The sequence below is a fragment of the Cimex lectularius genome, unplaced genomic scaffold, assembly GCF_000648675.2.
Source record: "Cimex lectularius strain Harlan isolate CLEC.00 unplaced genomic scaffold, Clec_2.1 scaffold394, whole genome shotgun sequence".
NCBI classification, from domain to species: Eukaryota; Metazoa; Arthropoda; class Insecta; order Hemiptera; family Cimicidae; genus Cimex; species Cimex lectularius.
The window spans coordinates 207,594-228,749 of record NW_019394205.1 but is presented as its reverse complement, the minus strand read 5'-3'; the positions used below and the strand labels follow the sequence as shown (position 1 = coordinate 228,749).

Genomic DNA, 21,156 nt, shown 5'->3' with positions numbered 1-21,156 from the left:
AAAAAAAGTTAAAGGCACGAGAGGGATTCGAACCCACGACCTTCGGCTAGATACGCCGCTGCTCTACCACTTGAGCTATCGTGACCTCGATCCGTTCGGACATCAACTCCCCATCTCAACCCCACCTTATGAGTTTTCCCTCCTTTTGCCATTTTTCAATTGGTCAAGCGGGCCACGAAATTAGTGAATATTGTTTTATATTTTGTATTATAGGTTTTGTGTGATGTGATGATGATATATTTATTTTACCAATATTGAATTTGATTAATGATATTAGCGTAGGTGCGTCTGAGTTTACATGTGTCTGTTCTGTAATTGATGCTGTGTTTATCTCTGTTGATATAAACCATTTCTTAGAAATTACGTTTATGTTTGTTTTGTTCTGTATGTAATATTTTTGGATTTTTGAAGTCGAAATTGTGTTTGTGTTCAAAATGGTGGGTAGCCAGTGCTGTAAGATTTTGCTTGGGTTTTTTGCAATCATAGAAATGTTGCTTTACTCTCCCCAGATATTGGGATGTAATGCCGTTGTAAGTTGCCGGACAATTTAAACAATTGATTTTGTAAATTACGTCACATTTATTTGTTACTGATCTGGGATCTTTAATTTTGGAAATAAGTGTGTGAATTGTTTTATAGTTTTTGAAAGCTATTTTAAAGTTATCGGACGAGAGAAATGTGTTTAATTTATGTGATAGGCCGTAAATGAATGACATGGAAATGTATGTTGGTTTGTCTGTATTTGATAGATTGGATGTAGTATTATTACTAACTCAACACTAACATCATCCACTATTACTAATAATATGTTATAATAACGGTATAACAAGATTCGGAAAGCTGAATTTCTTGAATTTTACATTCGTTTAAGAATGTTTAAATGTGTTATACATTATAAATAAGACATATACTTCAACTTTCAAAAGACTTCAACAAAAACTCCTTAAACATTTCTTTTATATCTCCAATTTTTTTTTTTTGATTTATGGAAACCAAATTTAGGCTATTAGTTTTAGTTTATAGGATTTTAAAGTCCTGTAACGTTGCATGTAGTTCAGTGGAGCCGTTTAAAAGTTAACATTTTTGAGAATTTTTGCTAGTGAACATTTTCTATTCAATGTTTTTATGGGATGCATAAAACGAAAATTTGAACCTACTTTGCTACGTCCTCAGTCAATACGTCGAAATTGTATTTTGCAACTGGCTATCATGGCAAGATCTTGGGGTTGAAATCTTAAAAAAAAACTTTCCTAGAATTTTTATTCATTTTTTACAAACCGGTTGTCTGCTCTGGGTTTTCTTCAATGATATTGAGTCGCACAAATGAACCATTTCTAAGAACTAAATGCAACAAATAAAATCATAGGAATGAATTTTTTTTTAAAACTTTTTATTTGTTTTTTACAACTTCATTCTTCGACGCAACAAGTAAAACAGATAGTATTTACATATAAAATTATTAACGGTAGCGTGAAAGCTTGAACAATTACCATCCAGTGATGGTAGCAGTTAGTTAATCAATACGATGAGCGAGATGTACTCCATCGTAGGAGACCGATGTCAATTTTTAAGGTTGTCGCGGGGTCACCGACGCTTCAGTCTTCTGTTGGGATTATTAGTTAATGTGGTGGATGACAGGTTTTTGACGAAAGGGTTCGGATGATGGAGTAGTTCGGAATGGAACGTCTTGTAGCGGGATTGGGCTAGCTCGGTAACAAAAGGGACATTTAGGTCGGTATGGATCGTGTGATTGGATACAAGAAAGGGGCTTGTACTATTGTTCTGAGGATTTTAGATTGAAGGGATTGGATTCGATTGAGGTTGGAACGCTTAGCAGTACCGTAAAGTTAAGTCTCTGTCCAAATGGGGGCCAGGAGGGCAATGTAAGTTTTCTTTTGTTTGTTAGTGAGAGTTTTGATCGTCTGTCGAGTAGTCGTTTAAGTATGAAAAATCTTATATTACAGTCTGTGCGCTTAAGCAGTGTATGGGGGTTCCACGTCAGTCGTTTGTCCAGGTGGAGTCCGAGGTATCGTACATGGTTCGCAATTGGGATGGGAACGTTGTTGAGATATACTGGTGGGAGTGTTTTCTTGTTTAGTGTAAATATTATGTTCGTTGATTTGGTTTCGTCGATCTTGATTCTCCACCGACGGAGCCAGCATTCTAGGGTGATTTAGAAGATTACGGGAAGTAGTGACAGGATCTTTATCAGGATTGCGGTATCATAGGCAAAGGTGAAGGTGATGTGTTAGGTGGCGTAGGTAGGTCGGAGGTATAAATTGAATAAAGGAAAGTAGCGAGCACGCTGCCCTGTGGGACACCTGCAAGAATAGGATGGATAGGAGACAATGAATTTTTGTGGGATACTTGGAAGTAACGATCCTTAAGATAGGATTTTAGGATAAGGTACTAGGTTGTTGGTAGGATGTTCTTGAGCTTCCACAGCAGCCCAGAGTGCCATACTCGGTCGAAGGCTTGGTGTATATCCAAGAACACACCCGGGCAAGGAATGAAATGAAGACCTTTTTATTTTCAACAAAATTGGTATTTAGGGTTTTTTGAAAATACAAAATTTACCTGCTTTGTTATGTACTGAGTAAAAATTTCAGTATTTCAATGGGTACCTGGAATTCGCTCGCTCACGGATCGATGTTCATATTTTTGGAAAGTAGTATGTAAGTTTTTGTAAAAATGACATGAAATTTAAGTGGTTAAAGTGAATCCGATTTATTTAAAAAAAAGTTGTCTATTTGATTGTAATAGTTTTATTTTTTATTTATTTTGTCTTCATTTTTCTCACTTCTGTTTGGCTTTTAATCGAAGTGATATTAGCACATGGAAGTAGATACATAACGCTTTCCAACGAACATAATCACATTTGGGTGATTAGATCTTCTAGGCCATATGGAGCAATAGAAATGATGGAGTGAGTGTGGTGTTCAATGCTTTTTAAAAGGATAGTTCCTACTCACAGTAAGTTGTTTTGCAACTTTATCCGGATTTCGAGCGTTTTAGCTCATCATCAGGTTGAAGGACTTCTACAACCACGTCTCTCGACATGAATTGCCAAAGGGGGCGTCGGTGGCCGCAAGGTTTAGTCATTGACACGGCGCTCATCTCTGTAAGGTAAAGGTCCCGGGTTCGAATCCAGCGGCCCTGCATTCGAACCCGACATACTTACAAATGGGCTTTTTTTTCAAAAACACCGGCACCCTCAGGGTTTATATGACCTCTGCTGTTGCGAACCCTCGTAAAAAATAAATAAATAAATAAAAAAATTGCCAAAGTGAACCGCTGATACCTCCGCCCACGCGACGTTCCAATTATCAGCTGATTTTTTTAATGACGCTCAATTTGAACGTGCGAAACGCGGAAATTATAACACACAAATACTTGCCTAAATCGAGCAAATTTTCGGAATTTAAGGACCATCTAAAAGAAACAAAACATAATTTCAATTCAAATTTAAATACAAGAGTGTTACATAGTTTCAACAACGGGAAAGAACTAGATTGGTTTGAGAAATTTGAAATTAAAAAATGTAAAATTGAACATGGTGATAAATGCATTAATAATATAACAGATTTTGATCTACCTCCCATTTTAAATATGTACATAAATAATATCAAACATCCAAATAATTAACCTAATTATTTTAATTGTTATTATTTTTATAGTAATTTATAGTAATATTAAGTATTTATTATTGTATTATTTATTTGTGTTATAATTTCCGCGTTTCGCACATTCAAATTGAGCGTCATTAAAAAAAATCAGCTGATAATTGGAACGTTGCGTTGGCGGAGGTATCAGCGGCTCACTTTGGCAATTCATGTCGAGAGACGTGGTTGTAAAAGTCCTTCAACCTGATGATGAGCTAAAAGGCTCGAAATCAGGATCGTTGCAAAACAACTTACTGTGAGTAGGAACTATCCTTTTAATGAGTATTGAACACCACACTCACTCCATCATTTATCATTTCTATTAATCCACCAATCATTTTTTGTTTTTGGGAAATTGCGTAGAATTTAATTTAACAACAAAAACTGATAAACCTCGATAATCGGCTTTGGGAGGAACTATGATGATAATAAAATTTACTTGTTCCGAAACTATTTTATAATGAGCGAAGTTTTGTAACCATTTGTGAGTTTAATTTACAAACACATATCTGTTTTCCAAGCATGAAGTTTTGCGAATTTAGTTGCGTCGTGATTCCTGGAATTGTTCGGTCGATTAACCGCAATTGAAGGGTAGGCGAAGTAAGGGAAATTGACATCGACCCTCATGATCAATGCAAATTTACCGGATTCGTAATAAATAATAGATAGAACACGGGATGAGGAAAGTAATTAATAAATTAAAATTTTAATTAGGGAGGACCGCTGTCCAATAACGGACAGGGAATCGTAATGAGATTATCTGTACGGCGTGCGTACCACCCAGGGCGCTCGGAGCCCTCAAAATTTCCATTCAGGCATAAATAATATATCGAATGAGTAATCACACACTCATCATTTAGATAATACTTTAAACCACCATTTGCCTCCCCATTGATCCTTTCTTTCAAAACTATCCCGAAAGGTCAATTTGATAAAAATGGACCGTTTCAAATGAAAATCAGAAAAATTGTCTCGGAATTTTGTTCTACCTCAGAGGTTCATGAAAATAATGGTAATGCCAAAAATTGATTTGTCCTCTCTAATCCACTTTGCTAGTAATGAACGATAATTGAGGTGAACAACTTACAAACAACTTACTGTGAGTAGGAACTATCCTTTTAAAAAGCATATGGAGCAATGCCTCCATATGACATCTAAAAAAAGATCTCATCACCCAAACTTAATTTGCAGCAGGTCGAAAACATCCAAAACGAACATAATCACGTTAAATGTTGATAAAATTCGAAAGAGTTATTAATTTTTTAACTGGAACATTAGACTTTGGAGGAAAATAAATTGCCCCTGGCTATCTTTTCTGAATCTGAATTGCTTTTTCGAAAATCAATTTTTTCACCTACTTTATTGGAATTTTTTTTTTGGTTTTTGTTACTTACATAATATATCTTATCTCATTGAATACAAGACGGTCAATAGGTGACGAGTCAAGAAGGTGCAAGCGACGTAAAAAGGATGAAAGGAGAACAAAAGAAAAACTAGACAGGACGTACAGAATAGTGCAGTTTGCGAGTCATTTATCCAAGTTTATCTATTTTTATTATCCAATAATAATTCATTTTTATTATTTAGTTAATTAAAATATTAAAACAGTCTGGTGGTTACTTTAGTCCCACGTATATTCCTGCATATTATTTTTACATCGTACGTAAATTCACAAATCTAGTGATATAAAATATCCTTGAAATTCATTTACAACAAAGAAAAAGCATGTTTAAAAAGACGTAAATTAAATATTTCTTGACTTTACGGTCCATTGGCAAAAACGCTTGGACACAATCAGATAACTTTCCATGGAGTATCACCAAAAAATGTTTCGTTAAAATCAGTGATCTGATGTCCGTTGAAAAAGAAATCGTGAGTAGATTACATCGCGAAATTATTCAGAAAAAATAACAAAAACAGGCAACCGACAAACATTGTAAACATTTTTTTTCTATGTTTTATTCATTGATGGAATCATTCTGGTTAAGTTGCATAACCTGCTGTGCCCCGGGCTTCATCTCGTGTCGTTAAGTTTCTTGCAAATCGGAAGATACGTTTCTGGTGGGAGAAGAGTCAAGGTCGCCCTCAAAAGCAGTCTCCTCGGCTTAGATCAGTCTCCGCCTCGGTCTCAACTCTTTTAAGTTTCCTTTCGTAAAAGATGAGTGTTTTTGCTGAATAGTTTTAAATATATTTTCTTCCAAGGTGTGGAATGTTCCCAAAAAGAATCCGTTGAGTTTCAAGGTTGCGTACTTCCTTTTTTTCAACCAGTTTTTCCATGTAAATTTTTTTATCTTGTAAAAAATCTATCTGTAAGGTAGAATTTCAACCAAATTTTAATAATTTTCGAAAAGCTGAACTAAAAGTTTACAAAATGATTATGGTCGATTTAAGAAGACCAACTGACAAGAACAAATTGTGGGATTATCTGAAATGAAATTAAAATCGAAAATTTATATGCAATGACCAGTAACAATATTTTTTTAAAATCATACTGTGCAATGTTGGGAAATTAAAGGAACAATTCTAGAAAAAATAATTCAATTAATGAAGCAAGAATCAGCAATTTAAAATAAAGGTTTAATAAAAAAAAATTAACGAGGTACGTGATAAATTTCATATAAACCCCTGAATCGTCATAATTAATCATTTATCATATGGGTGACTGAGGTGTGAAAAAAATAGACTACAAAGAAGTCAAGTTTTTTACAATGCCGTAAAATGGGTGATTTTCTTTTTTCTTTGTACTTCTGTGTTGCGTACGTAATTTCTTATTCCTATATAATAGCCAGTGCCATTTCTAATGTTATTTTTTAAATTTCAAATTAGACCTTTTTAAATTCAAATTAACCTATTGTTATTTCATATTAACGCTTTTAATTTCAGTTAACCCTTTTTAGCTTCAAATTTACCTTTTTAAACTTTACATTAACCCGTTTTTACCTTCCAATTTACCCTTAATTTAAAGCAAAAACTTGCGGGACGATACGAAATATAGGATTGTAAAGTAAATTACTGTAAATTTTGGAATTTTATTTTAACATAAAATAATTGTGCTGTTAGAAGACTATATGCAAAATAATTACAATTAAACTTAATATGTATATAAAATTAAACGTAAAAACAAATGATTTTTCTTTTAATTTGAGTTTTTTTTTAATATAAAATAATTTATTGGGCTGTTACAAAGTACAATTTCTCATATTTCTCAAATTTAAAAGAAAAATCCATTATTTTTATATTTTATTTCCTGTTTTTTAATTTTGATTGCTGCACTTGAAAAAAAACTTTACGAAAAAATTGGGCTGTTAGAAGACCATAAGAAAATTAGTTAAAAATAAAAATTATAATATGGGGTTTGTGGCGGAATATAGAGGACCCCCCCACAGAAACAACAGACTAGGATAGTTATTTTATCGTACTGAATGAATTTATTTATTAGCGTGATTTCTGAATGAATGTTTGTGGGTTTGACTCGAAACATCTATTCTCTATAGAGTACCCCACAGACCCACCAATCTAGGTTAGTTTTATTTAGCGTAATACCCCGAAACCTCCCAAATTGTTAGCTGAGCATTTAATGTTTCTAGTCAGTGTGAATGTATTTATTAGAGTGAATAATAGCGGGTTCTCATCGGAATAACCAGTACCCGAGAACCGCCAAACTTGAGTTAGTCCTCAATACATACTCAAAGGCAAAAAATCTAACACTGGAAGTATTTTGTTGCTTATTTCAAACTGTATTTTTATCGTTACATTAACAACATACTTATTTCAATGCAGACCAAATTAAACGAAATCAGAAATTCGTGAGTTGCAATAATATTTTTTTAATTATGATGTTTTAAAGAAAATTCACCAAAACACCGGAAAATCGTGTAAAAGTAATAGAATAAAATAATAATTTATTACCTGCTATTGATGCTCTTAATAGCGCTTTAAAAAAGGTTAAAATTTGACGGCAAAAAGCTTTACGAAGGATCTTGAAACAAATGGAAATCGAAAAGCTAGATAGTGAGCCAAACATCCTGTGTAGGATGTGCCAAAAAGGGTTAAATCATCAGTAAATATTTTCTGCTGAAAATAAAAGGGTTTCTTATTATTTTCAAAGAAATTCTGAATCTAGTAATGTACCTAAAATGGCTAATTTGAGTTTAAAATAAAAGGTTCATTTAAAATTAATAAGTGTTAGTATGATGCAAAAAAAATGTTAATTGAACGAGAAAAATGGTTAATTTGATGTTAAGAAGGGTTAATTTGACAGAAAAAGGCTCTAAAATCAAAGGATTTTATTATTAATTTGAGTTTTGAAATATTAAATTATTGTTTTATAGACCAAACGTTTTATACTTTCTTAAAAATTCTCAAATAAATAATTATTTTCCTTTACATCCTTATATTTTGTACTATCCCTCAAGTTTTTAAATTATTAAAAGAAAGGATTAATGTGAAATAAAAAAGGATAATTTGAAACTAGAAAGGTTCAATTGGAATTGTCAATTTAAAAACGAAGTTTAATGCAAAAATGGTTAATTTGATGTTAAGAAGGGTTAATTTGACGGAAAAATTGTAGAAAAAAATGATTTTTGAAAAAATATAAAATAATTGTTTTAGACCACTCATTTTATATTTCTTTTAAATTCTCAAATAAATATGAATTTTACGTTACATGCTTATATTTCATATAATATCCTATGTCCTTTTAAATTATTTAAAGAAAAATTTAATTTGAAATGAACTGTTGGTTAATTTGAAGTTAAAAAGGGTTTGTTTGATGAGAAGAACGGTTAATTTGACGGGAAAGAATATTGAAAATTAAAAAGGGATAATTTAATGTAAAAAAGGGCTAATTTGACAGAAAAAAGCTATAATGTTAGAATTAAATTTTCTTCAAACCGCCAACTTCCTCACATAGGTAATTTTATAACCTTTAGAAGCTGTTTTAAACAATGTGATTTATTTTATGTAATTGTTATTGTAACTGTTAAATATTTTCTTCACCGTCAAATACATGTTACTTATATAATTCAAATATTACATAAGTTTAGGATAGTGGAAAAAGAAAGAGAAAGATATTGTGGAGGAAAGAAAGAGGGAGTTAAATTTCGGTCCTTAAGCCTTCGGTCCTTAATTTATTTAGTGTTCTGGCCATTTAGCTCACATAAATTTTAATTAACGAGTATGACGTTTATGTCGTTAATTAACTATTCATTAAGAAGTAATCTCCTAGAAGGGTTTTAATTTTTTTGCAATTTCTCTACCCTCTTTATATGCATAACAATGGTCAATTTTTATGGAAATGGATCAATTGAACTGTTGGTTTCTCATGCATTCAAGGGTAGTTAACGTTATACAATATACGATCATTGTATACATTATCTTAATATGAATAATCTCGAAACAAATGTAACTAATTGTTTTGAAATAACAATATTTATTGTGTGATTTATGGTGGGCACGAACCAACTGTCATACATATGTTACAATTATTCACATTTTATATTAGACTAGATTTTACGTTCTTGTGCTTGTGAGTTGAAACAATCACTCATTGAGTTATTTCCGTTCTCACAGTTATTTAGACCAACGTGGCATTTAAGCGTGTGATGAAATTGTTTCGCAATTGTACAGTCATAGTCGAGCAACTTGTACAAAACTTAGTGCAATATTTCAAATGTTAATGTAAAAACTACTTTTAAATTAAAATACTGAAACGCTATTGGTATTTCCTGAACTATTGCTTATTTATAAGTAAAAAAAATTTTAATTATTTATTTATTTTTTTAATTCACTATGTTATGACTATTTTTTCAATTTTAAAAATTTAAAAATTACAAATTTAGGTTTTTGCTAAAAAGTAATGACATTTGTTTCTTAGCGATAGCTATTTTTAAAAATTCTTAGTGACAAATTATTGCGCTAAAAAAATAAAACAAGGAAAGACTAGTTCTAATATGTCAAACAGATTTTGAAAAAATGGCATTGAAAATTGCAAATTTTTGTCCTTTGTTTGAACACTTAAAAGAACTTGACAAATACCTGAAATAAGCATACAAGTTCCTGTAAAAGAAATACGTATCAAAATGGAAATCCAACCCGTAAAGAAAAGAAATGGAAAATAAAAACACATCTGATCGTACGAAAAACGGTTTGAGGGTTAAAATGCATACTTTTCTCAAAATCCTTCATGTTATCAAAATGTATATTTTTTCATTTTGTAGAGGAACAGTACCCAAACAACCGTAAACAAACACTCAGGAAAAGAGAAATAAATATTTTGGTACAAAACAGCAAAGCAATTTTGTAACAAATTTGGGTTGCTACAAAAAATTAATTATTCAATGTTTTTGAAAAACCGAAACCACTAATTTCTAGTATACAGAAGAAAATAAAATTAAAAAAGGATCGGTTGCAATGATTTTGAAAATTTTTCACCCAAAAATTGCAACTTCAAATTTTAGAATTTGATGCTCATCCAAAACGTACAGACTATATTTTTAAAAAAATGCGAATCAAAATTAAAATCCATCGAGTATAAGAGGAGTTATATAAAATAATAAGAAAAAACTATGTTCTTCCGAAAAACGATTACGACCCTCTTAAGGGTTAAAATACATACTTTTCTCTTAAAAGTTGAAAGTACGAAAAACCATCGTTTTTTAGCAATACATTAAAGCATACACTCAGGAACCGTCATATATATTTTTATAATAAAAAGTGTATTTTCCTCACAACTTTAGGGTATCGCATAAAATTAACGACTCATTATTTTTTAAAACCTGTGCTACAAATTCGTAGTATACTAAGTAGGATAAAACAAAAAAAGTTTAGTTATTATAGGCCGCACAGATTTTAACAAAATTGCGTAAATGGCAATATTTTGGGTTCTCTTTGAAGAATTGAAAAATTGCTGAAATATGGTAAAATTATACAATTTGATGCTCAACCAGATGTACAGACTATGTTAAAACTATGTTCAAAATTAAAGTCCATTGTGTAAAAATAGGGTTCAGAAAATAAATAGATGAAAACACGATCCGTGTTTGGATAAACGGTCTATCTAAAAAATTCATAGTAAACACAATTTATACAGATTATTTCTTTAGTTATATAATAGTGTTATTTGACGTAAAACTTTTTAAGTTCTGGAATATAACATGTATATCAATGTTAACGGAAATATTTTAATAAGTAAATCGTATGTTGATTCTAACACTTCAGATGTGCAAGGTTAAAGTTATATAATAATATTTTTTTTTTACGAGGGTTCGCAACAGCAGAGGTCATATAAACCCTCAGGGTGCTGGTGTTTTTGAAAAAAAGCCCATTTGTAAGTATGTCGGGTTCGAATGCAGGGCCGCTGGATTCGAACCCGGGACCTTTACCTTACAGTGATGAGGGCCGTGTCAAAGACTAAACCTTGCGGCCACCGACGCCCCCCTAGGTTAAAGTTAAGACTACTTAATAAGACAAGGGGATAGATTAAATTGAATTGTTTTCTTTCCAATCAAAGAGGGTAATCCGCTAGAAATGCTTTATATGTACATCGGTCAGCTAATCTCGAGGGCGACTCTTTAATCCCGTCTTATGTTTCTGTTTCAGGTGGTGTGTAATGAGGTAACACCGCATTATGGGTAGGTGGATGGTTCCACTTGCCTTACTCCTCCTTCCTATTCTGACGAGTTCCAGTCCGACGTTCAGCAAATCTTCATACAATGCCACGATATACGAGAACTCCCGTGGCAAGACGTACGTGATGTGCCCTGACAAGATGGGCATCGAGCTGAAGGGCGAGGAACCTGTCGACGTCAGATACAAAATTGTCGGAGGAGACAGGGACAGATTTTTTAAAGCTGAAGAAAAAGTCGTCGGTAATTTCGCCTTCTTAATGGTGAGGATAAGGACCGGGAACACGGACGTGTTGAATAGAGAGAGAAAGGATAAATATACACTCCGTATAAAGGCCACTCTTACCAAAAGAGGCGTCAAACCGGTCGACGTCGAGACCATTTTGTACGTAGCTATATTAGATAGAAACGATTTGAATCCCCTTTTTTATCCTAATACTTACGATATCGTCGTTCCGGAAGACGCCAACTTACACGAGAGCATAATAAAAGTGAACGCCGAAGACGCGGATTTAGGGAAAAACGGCCAGCTCTATTTTTATTTCAAAGATAAAACGGAACAATTTTCTATTCAGCCCATGTCGGGTATTATAACCCTGACTAGAAAGCTGAGGTATGCTGAAAAATCAGTCCACCACTTGACGGTGGTGGCGAAAGATCGAGGAGGCGGTAAGCCCAGTTTCGGGAAAGTGATTGTCAGAGTGAAGCAGGTGAACCTCTTCGGCCCCGACATCTACGTCCACACTCTTCCCTCGATCGTAGAAAACGCCAGAACCAGTATTTACGCCATTGTGCGCGTTCTAGACCAAGACGAAGGCGTCCACGGGCAGATCAAAGCTCTCGAGATAGTCGACGGCGATCCGGATGGAAATTTTTTCATAAGACCGATCAAAAACGATAAAAAAACAGGGTACGAATACAATATAGAATTAATGCACATGCTCGACAGGGAGAGCGCGCCGAAAGGGTACAACCTGACTTTGAGGGCAGTGGATAACGGCTCCCCCGCCAGGTACACTTACAAAAGCGTCCCCGTCGTAATTTCCGACATGAACGACAACCCTCCTATATTCGATAGAGACTTCTACGAGGTGGATATTTCGGAAAACACACCCCCAAATTCTCCTATCGTCAGGGCTAAAATCACAGACATTGATTTAGGAGAAAATGGAATGGCCAATTTTGAAATCCTGTCCAACGAGGCTGACGGAAAATTCACGATAAACCCTACTACAGGGATGATTTATACTGACAGTTGGTTGGACGCGGAAAAAAAGAGCGTCTACACGTTGACTGTTTCTGCTACGGATAGGGCGTACATCGGAGCTAGAAAACAGTCGTACGTCACGGTAAAAATAAACGTCATCGACGCCAACGACAACGACCCCGTTTTCGAATCGTCCGAGGTGACGCTTTATGTCAATGAGAACGAACCCGCCGGTACTTCTGTCGCTATCATCACGGCAAAAGACGACGACAGCGGTGAGAACTCCTACATATCTTACAGCATCGCCAACCTTAAAACTGTCCCGTTCGAAATCGACCATTTTTCCGGTCTTGTTAAAACTACCCATGTGCTCGATTACGAATCGTCGAAGCGAAACTTCATTTTAAAGATAAGAGCGTCTGACTGGGGACTTCCGTACAGAAGACAAACGGAAATGCAGCTGAAAATAATAGTGCGCGACGTGAACGACAACAGGCCGCAATTCGAAAAGGTCGATTGTTTAGGTCATGTACCGAAAACTGTCCCGATCGGTACCGAACTTTTGACCTTGTCCGCTATCGATTTCGACGCCGGAAGTATAATAAGCTACAGGATGCTAACGGGAAATGAAGACGACTGTTTCTATTTAGACGCGGCGACGGGCATTCTGACATCGACTTGCGATTTGTCAGATCTCAAAGTGAACAAAAGAGACTTAAACGTGACAGCTACCGACACAGTTCATTTCGCGGACACGTCGACCATAACTATAAAACTAATGCCTGTCAAAAAGAATCTCAGTTTAGATCCAAAATTATGGTTCAAATGTCAGGACACTGGAGTCGCGAGAAGACTGACCGAAGTGCTCGCCTCAGCTGAGAAGAACAACGTGGACATCGAAGAATTCGCCATGATGCCGAGCAGGTACGGTCAAAACGCCCATAACCCCGAGTTTATAGATTTTCCCGTACAAGTGGTCGTTAACGAATCCGTTCCGATCGGAACTACCCTTATCAACATAAAAGCCAACGACAGAGATCTTGGGTATAACGGAAAATTAATATTTGGCATAAGTTCCGGTGACACCGATTCAGTTTTCAGAATCGACCCGGATACAGGTGATCTCAAAATTGTCGGGTTCTTGGACAGAGAACGCGAAGAGGAATACCTTTTGAACATAACCGTCTACGATTTAGGAAAACATAAAAAAAGCACTTCTAGATTCTTACCTGTGACTGTTTTGGATATAAACGATAACCCGCCCAAATTTGAAAAATCCATCGCTAGCTTTCGTGTAACGGAAAATGCCATCAACAATACTGCAATCTACACGGTAAATGCGACAGACGTCGATCTCGGGGAAAATTCCAGAATTTCCTTTTCCATAATAAGCGATTCGAAAGGGTTCAGAATCGATCCTAAAACGGGCGTTTTATACGTCGATGGAGTTTTAGATAGAGAGGAAATGAATTACCACGAGGTTACAATACGTGCAACAGACTGCGCAGGGACGCACCGTAGAGATGCTCTTTTTTCAGACTCCTTGGTCAAAATATACGTGGACGATATTAACGACAACGTGCCAAAATTTTCTGGTGACAAATTTAAAGTAAAGCTACCTGAAGACGTACCCGTCGGTGTCGTGGTGGCGATAATTTCCGCGACGGACCCCGACCTTGGAGAAGGAGGTGTTATCAACTATTCATTTCCAGACGATTCCGACACTTTTGAGATAGACAATTTGACCGGGACGGTCAGAACGACGAAATCCCTCGATTACGAATTCATCCAGTCTTATACGTTAACAGTCCAGGCAGAGGACAACGGAGTCCCATCGCTCACTTCCACAACTGTTCTCACGGTCGACATTTTAGACGTTAACGAAAACGACCACGCGCCTGTTTTTGCGGATGCGGTCGTCTCGGCAAAAGTGCTGGAAGAACAACCTGTCAACACCCTCGTAACAACTGTTCGGGCAACCGACGCAGACCCACCAGGAAGGGACTCGGACTTGTCCTACAGGATTATCAGCGGCGACGGGATTGGCTACTTCTGGATTGACAATCAAGGTCAGTTTATTTACTTACTTTTACTTTTTATATAATGATGTACGAGTGTTATCTACTTTTCCTTGATGCATGCACTCGGTGAGAAAAATTTTTGATGGGGAGTGACAAACTAAGAAATGTCGAAAATATTTATTTAAAAAAAAACTAGAAAACCTCCTGCACCTTTTAGTTGTAAAAGTTGTATTTTTTAACTTAAACTTCTTCTGGTCTATATAATAATATTACTGAAACAACCTCAAAAAATTGATTTTGCTCGTTTTTAACGGTTTCTGAGCAAACTATGGCAAATACATGAAAAAAGTCATTTTTGGTTGTTCGAAAAAGCATCGGTTGTTCAATGGTTTCATTAAATAAAAAAAAACTTCAAGTTATCCAGCTCTTTTCCTTTTTATTAATTATTAAATTTTCTCTCGTCTGTATTCTAGTTTTATGGATGTTCGAAAAAACACCCCTTGTTCATCGATTTTTTAAAATGAAAAATACTAAATACCTTCCAGCACTTTTTGGTTAGAAAGGAAACCTTGTAGTTATAAAAAATCTTTCCTCAATAAATGTTATAATGTTTAAAACAGACAAAATGTTTGGTTTTACTAGTTTCAAGGTTGCTGAGAAATTAGGTCAAATAAACGGAAAAACGTCATTTTAAGGATGTTCGAAAAAATACCCCTTGTTCAACGATTTTTTTAAAATGAAAAATACTAAATGTATTCCAGCATTTTTTGGTTACAAAAAAGCTTTGTATTAAAAGAAACCACTTTCCTCTATAAATCTTCTAATGTTTAAAAAACACAAAATACTTGCTTTTGATGGTTTTATGGTTTCTGAGAAATTAGGTTAAATAAACGGAAAAAACCTTCATTTGTTGTATTGTATATTCTGAAAAACGACCGAATCCTCAAAACGTTCTACCTAATATTGGGAAAGAACAAAGAAGGAAAAATCTCAGATTCCAGGTTATGAACTTACTTGTATATTTCCAAAATAGGAACAACATGGATTTTAATCCTTTTTGCATCTCGATATGAATTGCAAAAGCGGACCCGCTGATACCCCCGCCAACGCGACGTTCCAATGAGAAGCTGGTTTTTTAATGGCGCTCAATTTGAACATGCGAAAAATGGGAATTATAACTCAAATAAATATTATAATAGTAAATACTGTAAGAAATTAATTATAAATTAGTGATTAAAGATAAAAGATAAAAAATGGGAATGATACCTTAATATTATTAAGTTATTACAAAAATAATAATAATTAAAATGATTAATTTAATTCTTTGGACGTTTAATATTATTTATGTACATATTTAAAATGGGAGGTAGATCAAAATCTGTTATATTAGCAATGAATATATCACCATGTTCAGTTTTACATTTTTTAATTTCAAATTTCTCAAACCAATTTAGATCTCTACCTTTGTTGAAACTATGTAACACTCTTGTATTCAAATTTGAATCGAAATTATGTTTTGTTTCTTTTAGATGGTCCTTAAATTCCGAAAATTTGCTCGATTTAGGCAAGTGTTCTTTTACTATCGTTTTTATTTCTCTACCGCTTTGTCCTATATATTTAATATCACATTCATTACAATTGAGTTGGTAAACCCCGCTTTTTGCCAAGTTGTCTACCTTGTCTTTAGGTTTTGAGAGGATGTTTTTAGGTAAACCCGTACTTCTAAAAGCTATTTTAAAACATTCTTGTTTAAAAATTTTACTAACTTTTTCCGATAATTCACCAATGTATGGCAAACAACGGAAACCTAATGATTCATTTATGGTGGGACGACTGAGTCCTATTACTGATTCGTTTAAAGTTAATTTTTTTATTCTTTTAACTAGCAACCTATCAATAAATATTTTTAGATACCCGTTGTTTTTTGCTAAGGTTTTAATAGTTTCTAATTCTTTTTTATGGTTAGCAGGTGTTAATGGAAGTTTTAACATACGGTCTATGAGCCAAATGAAACCAGCAGTATCATTCTAATTTTTTATCTTTTATTTTTAATCACTAATTTATAATTAATTTCTTACAGTATTTACTATTATAATATTTATTTGTGTTATAATTCCCATTTTTCGCATGTTCAAATAGAGCGCCATTACAAAACCAGCTTTTCATTGGAACGACGCGTTGGCGGGGGTATCAGCGGGTTCACTTTTGCAATTCACGTCGACAGACGTGTTTATAGAAACCCTTCAACCTGATGATGAGCTAAAGGGCTCGAAATCCGGATTGTTGCGAAACAACTTACTGTGAGTAGGAACCATCTTTTTAAAAAAAGGATTGAACACTACACTCACTCCATCATTTATCATTTCTATCAACATGGATTTTCGTTTACGGGTACGGTTACTATTTTCCCCAAAGAAAAAACTTCTTTGGCAATATTTCAGATAGTCTCTTCCACGCCGAGAAATTAGGAATGTTATTAGTGGGCTACCTCCACAATGCAGCCGGTCACACGGATAAGAAATATTACCGGTCTATCTCCTTTCTCGTTTGATCAATCAATTTATACATCGCGTTCCCCGTTGCGAGATATATTGGACAGGTAAAAAGGTTCTCAGTAATAAATTCAGCAAGGGCACTGGGGAATAAATTGAATGTGTTGCAGGTATATTGTAAAGGGATGAGATTTGTCTTCCTCTTCATCCCGTCGCGGCCCGTTATCTATTTATGCAAAAATACTCCCTTGCCCACTTCCGTCTGCGGAAAACTTTCCCGACTGGGAAGAAAGCTCGTCTAACTTCGCTTTTCATGTTCGGCATATTTTAATAACTTTTTAATCCCATTTTTCTTTTGCCTGCCAACTAAGCTCTTCACCTCTGTTATAAATCAAATTCAATTGTTTGCCTATTATTTTAATCATCCCTGAAATAATAGAATCTTCACTGCGGTCTGACACCTTTATAAATTTTTACATCCCACCATCTTTATGTGGTTTTGGTCAATTTATTCCGTGATACTTCACTCGTAGCATGTCAATTCCTGTCGAGTTGAGCTTCAAACTTAACCTATCAACGATTCATCTCGTTAAGTCTATCTATTTTCGGAAACGGATTCACGCCATAGAACGCTTGTTACACTGAAAAAAAAAAAATCAACTGCTCCTGAGGTTCGATAAACCATTATTTTATTCCGTCAAATTAACCTTTTTTAACTTTCAAATGACCTCTTTTCATTACCTCTAAATAAAGGATTAAAAAAAGTTAGAATATGGTGTGAAATACAAGCGTATAAAGTTATAATAATAAAGTGGGAACTTATAAGCCAACAAACAGCTGACGTCTTTGCCGGTGTTATGCGCGTTTTCTTTTCTTTTCTCTTCTTTTGACCAAATTTTAACAAGATTGATACACTAAATCAAGTTGAAGTAGTGACAGGCCAAAGTCGCGTGTTTTGTTTTCAACTGCATCCATTTGAGCGTCTCGTTCTGGTTACTAAAAAAGAGGTAAAATGCGAAAAGTTGTAGGTTGAGATGGGAGTTGGTGTCCGAGTTGATCGAAGTCACGATAGGTCATGTGGTGTTGAGCCGAAGGTCGTCCGTTCGAATCCCGCTCGTCTCACTTACTTTTTCATCTCAACCAAAACCTTACCTAAAAAGAATAATTAATTGAAATAATCAATACGATCAATTAGACCACTAAAAATAAATAGCTTTATTTTTATGTTGAATTATATACAATTTTAATTTTCATTTCTTATTACATTAGTCAATAATTAAGGTTTTTTAAGAGTCCAATTATTATACATTTTTTAAAACGTTCGCATTTAAGCAGGAATTTTTAACGTTAAGCGTGAGTATAGAATGAACCCAAGGTAGCGTACGCAATCGGATTTGGAAATAGGAACGTTGCATTATATTGTGAGAGTAAATGTTCTTCGAAGTGTAAATGTGACATGGACGCACTTGCTTTCATTTATCTTCATTTTATGTTGTCTACTTCTATGTGTCTTGAATCTGCTATACAATAGTACAGCTGTACCATCGACAAAAGATGCAAGAAGGGTGGTAGGTTTAGTGAGAGCATCTGCAGTATGGAGTATATAGCTTATATAGGATTGGTCCGATCACACTGCCCTGTGGAATTTGAAATTAAAAAAGGATAATTTAATGTTAAAAAGTATTAATTTGAAGTTAAAAGTGTTTACCTGTAAGTAATGGTTAATTTGAATGGCAGAAAGTTAGTTTGAAGTAAAAAAAGGTTAATTTGACGAAAAAAGGCTATGTCAAGGCTATTGAGAAGAATAAAAATCCAAAAGTTAGTGAGTCTAGCAGCCTATGAAGGATCTGGAAAAAACATCAGTACATATTATTTGCTACATGTCAATGGCTGACAAGAAAAGGTTTTTTTCTGATGGTCAAAGAAACGATGATAATACATAAAATAAACTGGAGCGCCTCGGAAAAACGGTGGTTGTTTTCTGGGTCCCTGGACACTTGGAGAGTAACGAACGCGCCGACGCGGCGGCGAAAGCCGGAATGTCTCACCCTCTCGACCGGACCATCGCGATCAGGCCCTCTGATGCTGAACGAGCTGTAAAAAAGACGATAAGGGGATAAATGGCAGCGTCAGTGGACACGGTCATCCGAGAGGCTCCTTCCTGTTAAGAGCACGAAAAAAAGGAATAGTTCTTGCCAGATTAAGATTAGGTCATAATAGGACACTTGCTAGTGGGCCAATTCCCAGATGTCCCTCATGCAGAGAAAGATTGTTCGATGTGTTCCACATAATTGAAGCATGTCGTGCCTTGGCTCCCCCCCCCGGTAGGCATGCCGCCAGATTTAAAAGGGGTTCACGGACACAGCAGCGATTTTCAGGGTCCCCTGGTCAACGTTTTAAGAGAATTGGGAGTTTTTTTATTGTATATAGAAGTTCAATTATGTGCTTTGTGTTTCTGGTTCTGGCATGAGTGAATGTATTTATTGGTGTGAATTGGCTGATGGTGAAGTAGGTTCTCCACGACCCCTCAGGTTGTGTGTATGACTTTGATTGATGGCTGAAATTTTATGTAAGTACCTCATCGACCCCGATTTAGATTAGTTTATTATAGTGAACAGGTAGATGGAGTAATATAGAGTACTCCATCTACGAAACAGAATGAGTGCAATCAGTGTATATTGGTGTGAATGTATTTGTTTGTATGAATGGGGAGAGGGTGGTGGTGAAAGCGCATCCCCATGCCCCTCATGTTGCATGCGTGACTTGGATCTATGGTAGGAAACTTTTAAAGAACCCCATCGATCCCAAATTAGATTAGTTTATTGCAGTAAACAGGTAGATGGAGGAATATCGAGTACTCCCATTTACCAAACAGAATGAGTGCGATCAATGTATATAGGTGTGAATGTATTTATTGGTGTGACTATGTATTGAGTGTGTGTTGCAGTATTTTCTTCTATCTTTCGAAAAGAAAGGGTTAATTTGAAGTTTTCTAAAAAAGTTAAATTAAAGTAAAAAAGGTAATTGGTAGTTAAAAAAGTTAATTGGAAATTAAAAAGGTTAATTTGAAATGAAAGAAGTTCATTTGAAGTAAAAAAAAAATAATTTTAGTGAAGTAAAAAAAATTAATAAATAAAAAAGAGTTTATTTGAAGGGACAAAAACATTAGAAATTCTTTTCTAAAAATTTTCAAGTTTTTATTTATGCAGTGAATCTTAAGGATCGTTGAAATTGGTCTCATTCCACGATATTATTACTATTTGAGAGAGGTTGTGTCGTGGATTGTGTCCATGGCTGCTTTTATTGTGAGTGTTGCACACAAATAGTGCCATTTTTTATTCATTTCGGGAAAATTGAAATCCTGTAACCTGTTTTTATAATTATTAAATATATCTTTTTAATTTTATAAGTTTTAAATATGTACTTTATTGCTTGTCACAGATGTAATTTGGTTTTCTTCATTGATTAGTTTAAAAAAACCAAAAGTAAACTAGTAATTTGACAGACAATGTAATAAATATCTTCACTAATTTCGTGGTCCGCTTGACCAATTAAACATTACAATTAATTAAGGTTTTTAGTTGAGATGAAAAAAAGTTAATGGCACGAGAGGGATTCGAACCCACGACCTTCGGCTAGAAACGCCGCTGCTGTACCACCTGAGCTATCGTGACCTCGATCCACTCGGACATCAACTCCCCATCTCAACACCTCTCGTGCCATTAACTTTTTTTCATCTCAACTAAAAACCTTAATTAATTGTAATAAATATCTATAATCACTTAAAAGATACATCAGTTGTTTTCCTTGTTAGAATGATAAAGTTAAAAAATAGTTGGGACAGATAGACTACAAGGTTCTTTCGCGTCAATGTGCTTTATTATCTCCTCAGATTGAAAACGCATCGAAATAGTTCATCAGATGTAGCCGAATAGGATAGGGGGACAATCGAGATCAAAGAGTGACAGGTCGGAGTGACAAGAATGGCTTTTCTGTCATGATATGTTGAACTCCTAACAACTTTGAAAAAACGACACTTCTTCCATTTCGGTGTTTTTAAGGTTTTAAATGTATCCATTGTAACAGTGACAAAATAATACTTTATAAACGCCATATAGAGTTTCTGAGAAAATGTAAACGTTCAAAATT

The 21,156-nt window shown here is 34.7% G+C and overlaps 1 protein-coding gene across 2 annotated transcripts in view; it reads left to right on the top strand.

Moving 5' to 3' along the window:
* Window positions 1-5,799: 5,799 nt before the first annotated feature.
* Window positions 5,800-21,156, top strand: part of LOC106666856 (fat-like cadherin-related tumor suppressor homolog) — a 153,194-nt gene continuing 137,837 nt past the window's right edge. For both annotated transcript variants that reach the window (XM_024230167.1, XM_014394340.2), the window contains exons 1-2: window positions 5,800-5,903; window positions 11,262-14,563. In XM_024230167.1, coding sequence (XP_024085935.1) covers window positions 11,290-14,563 — 3,274 coding nt within the window. In that variant the 5' untranslated portion in view covers window positions 5,800-5,903; window positions 11,262-11,289. The remainder of the gene's footprint in view (window positions 5,904-11,261; window positions 14,564-21,156) is intronic.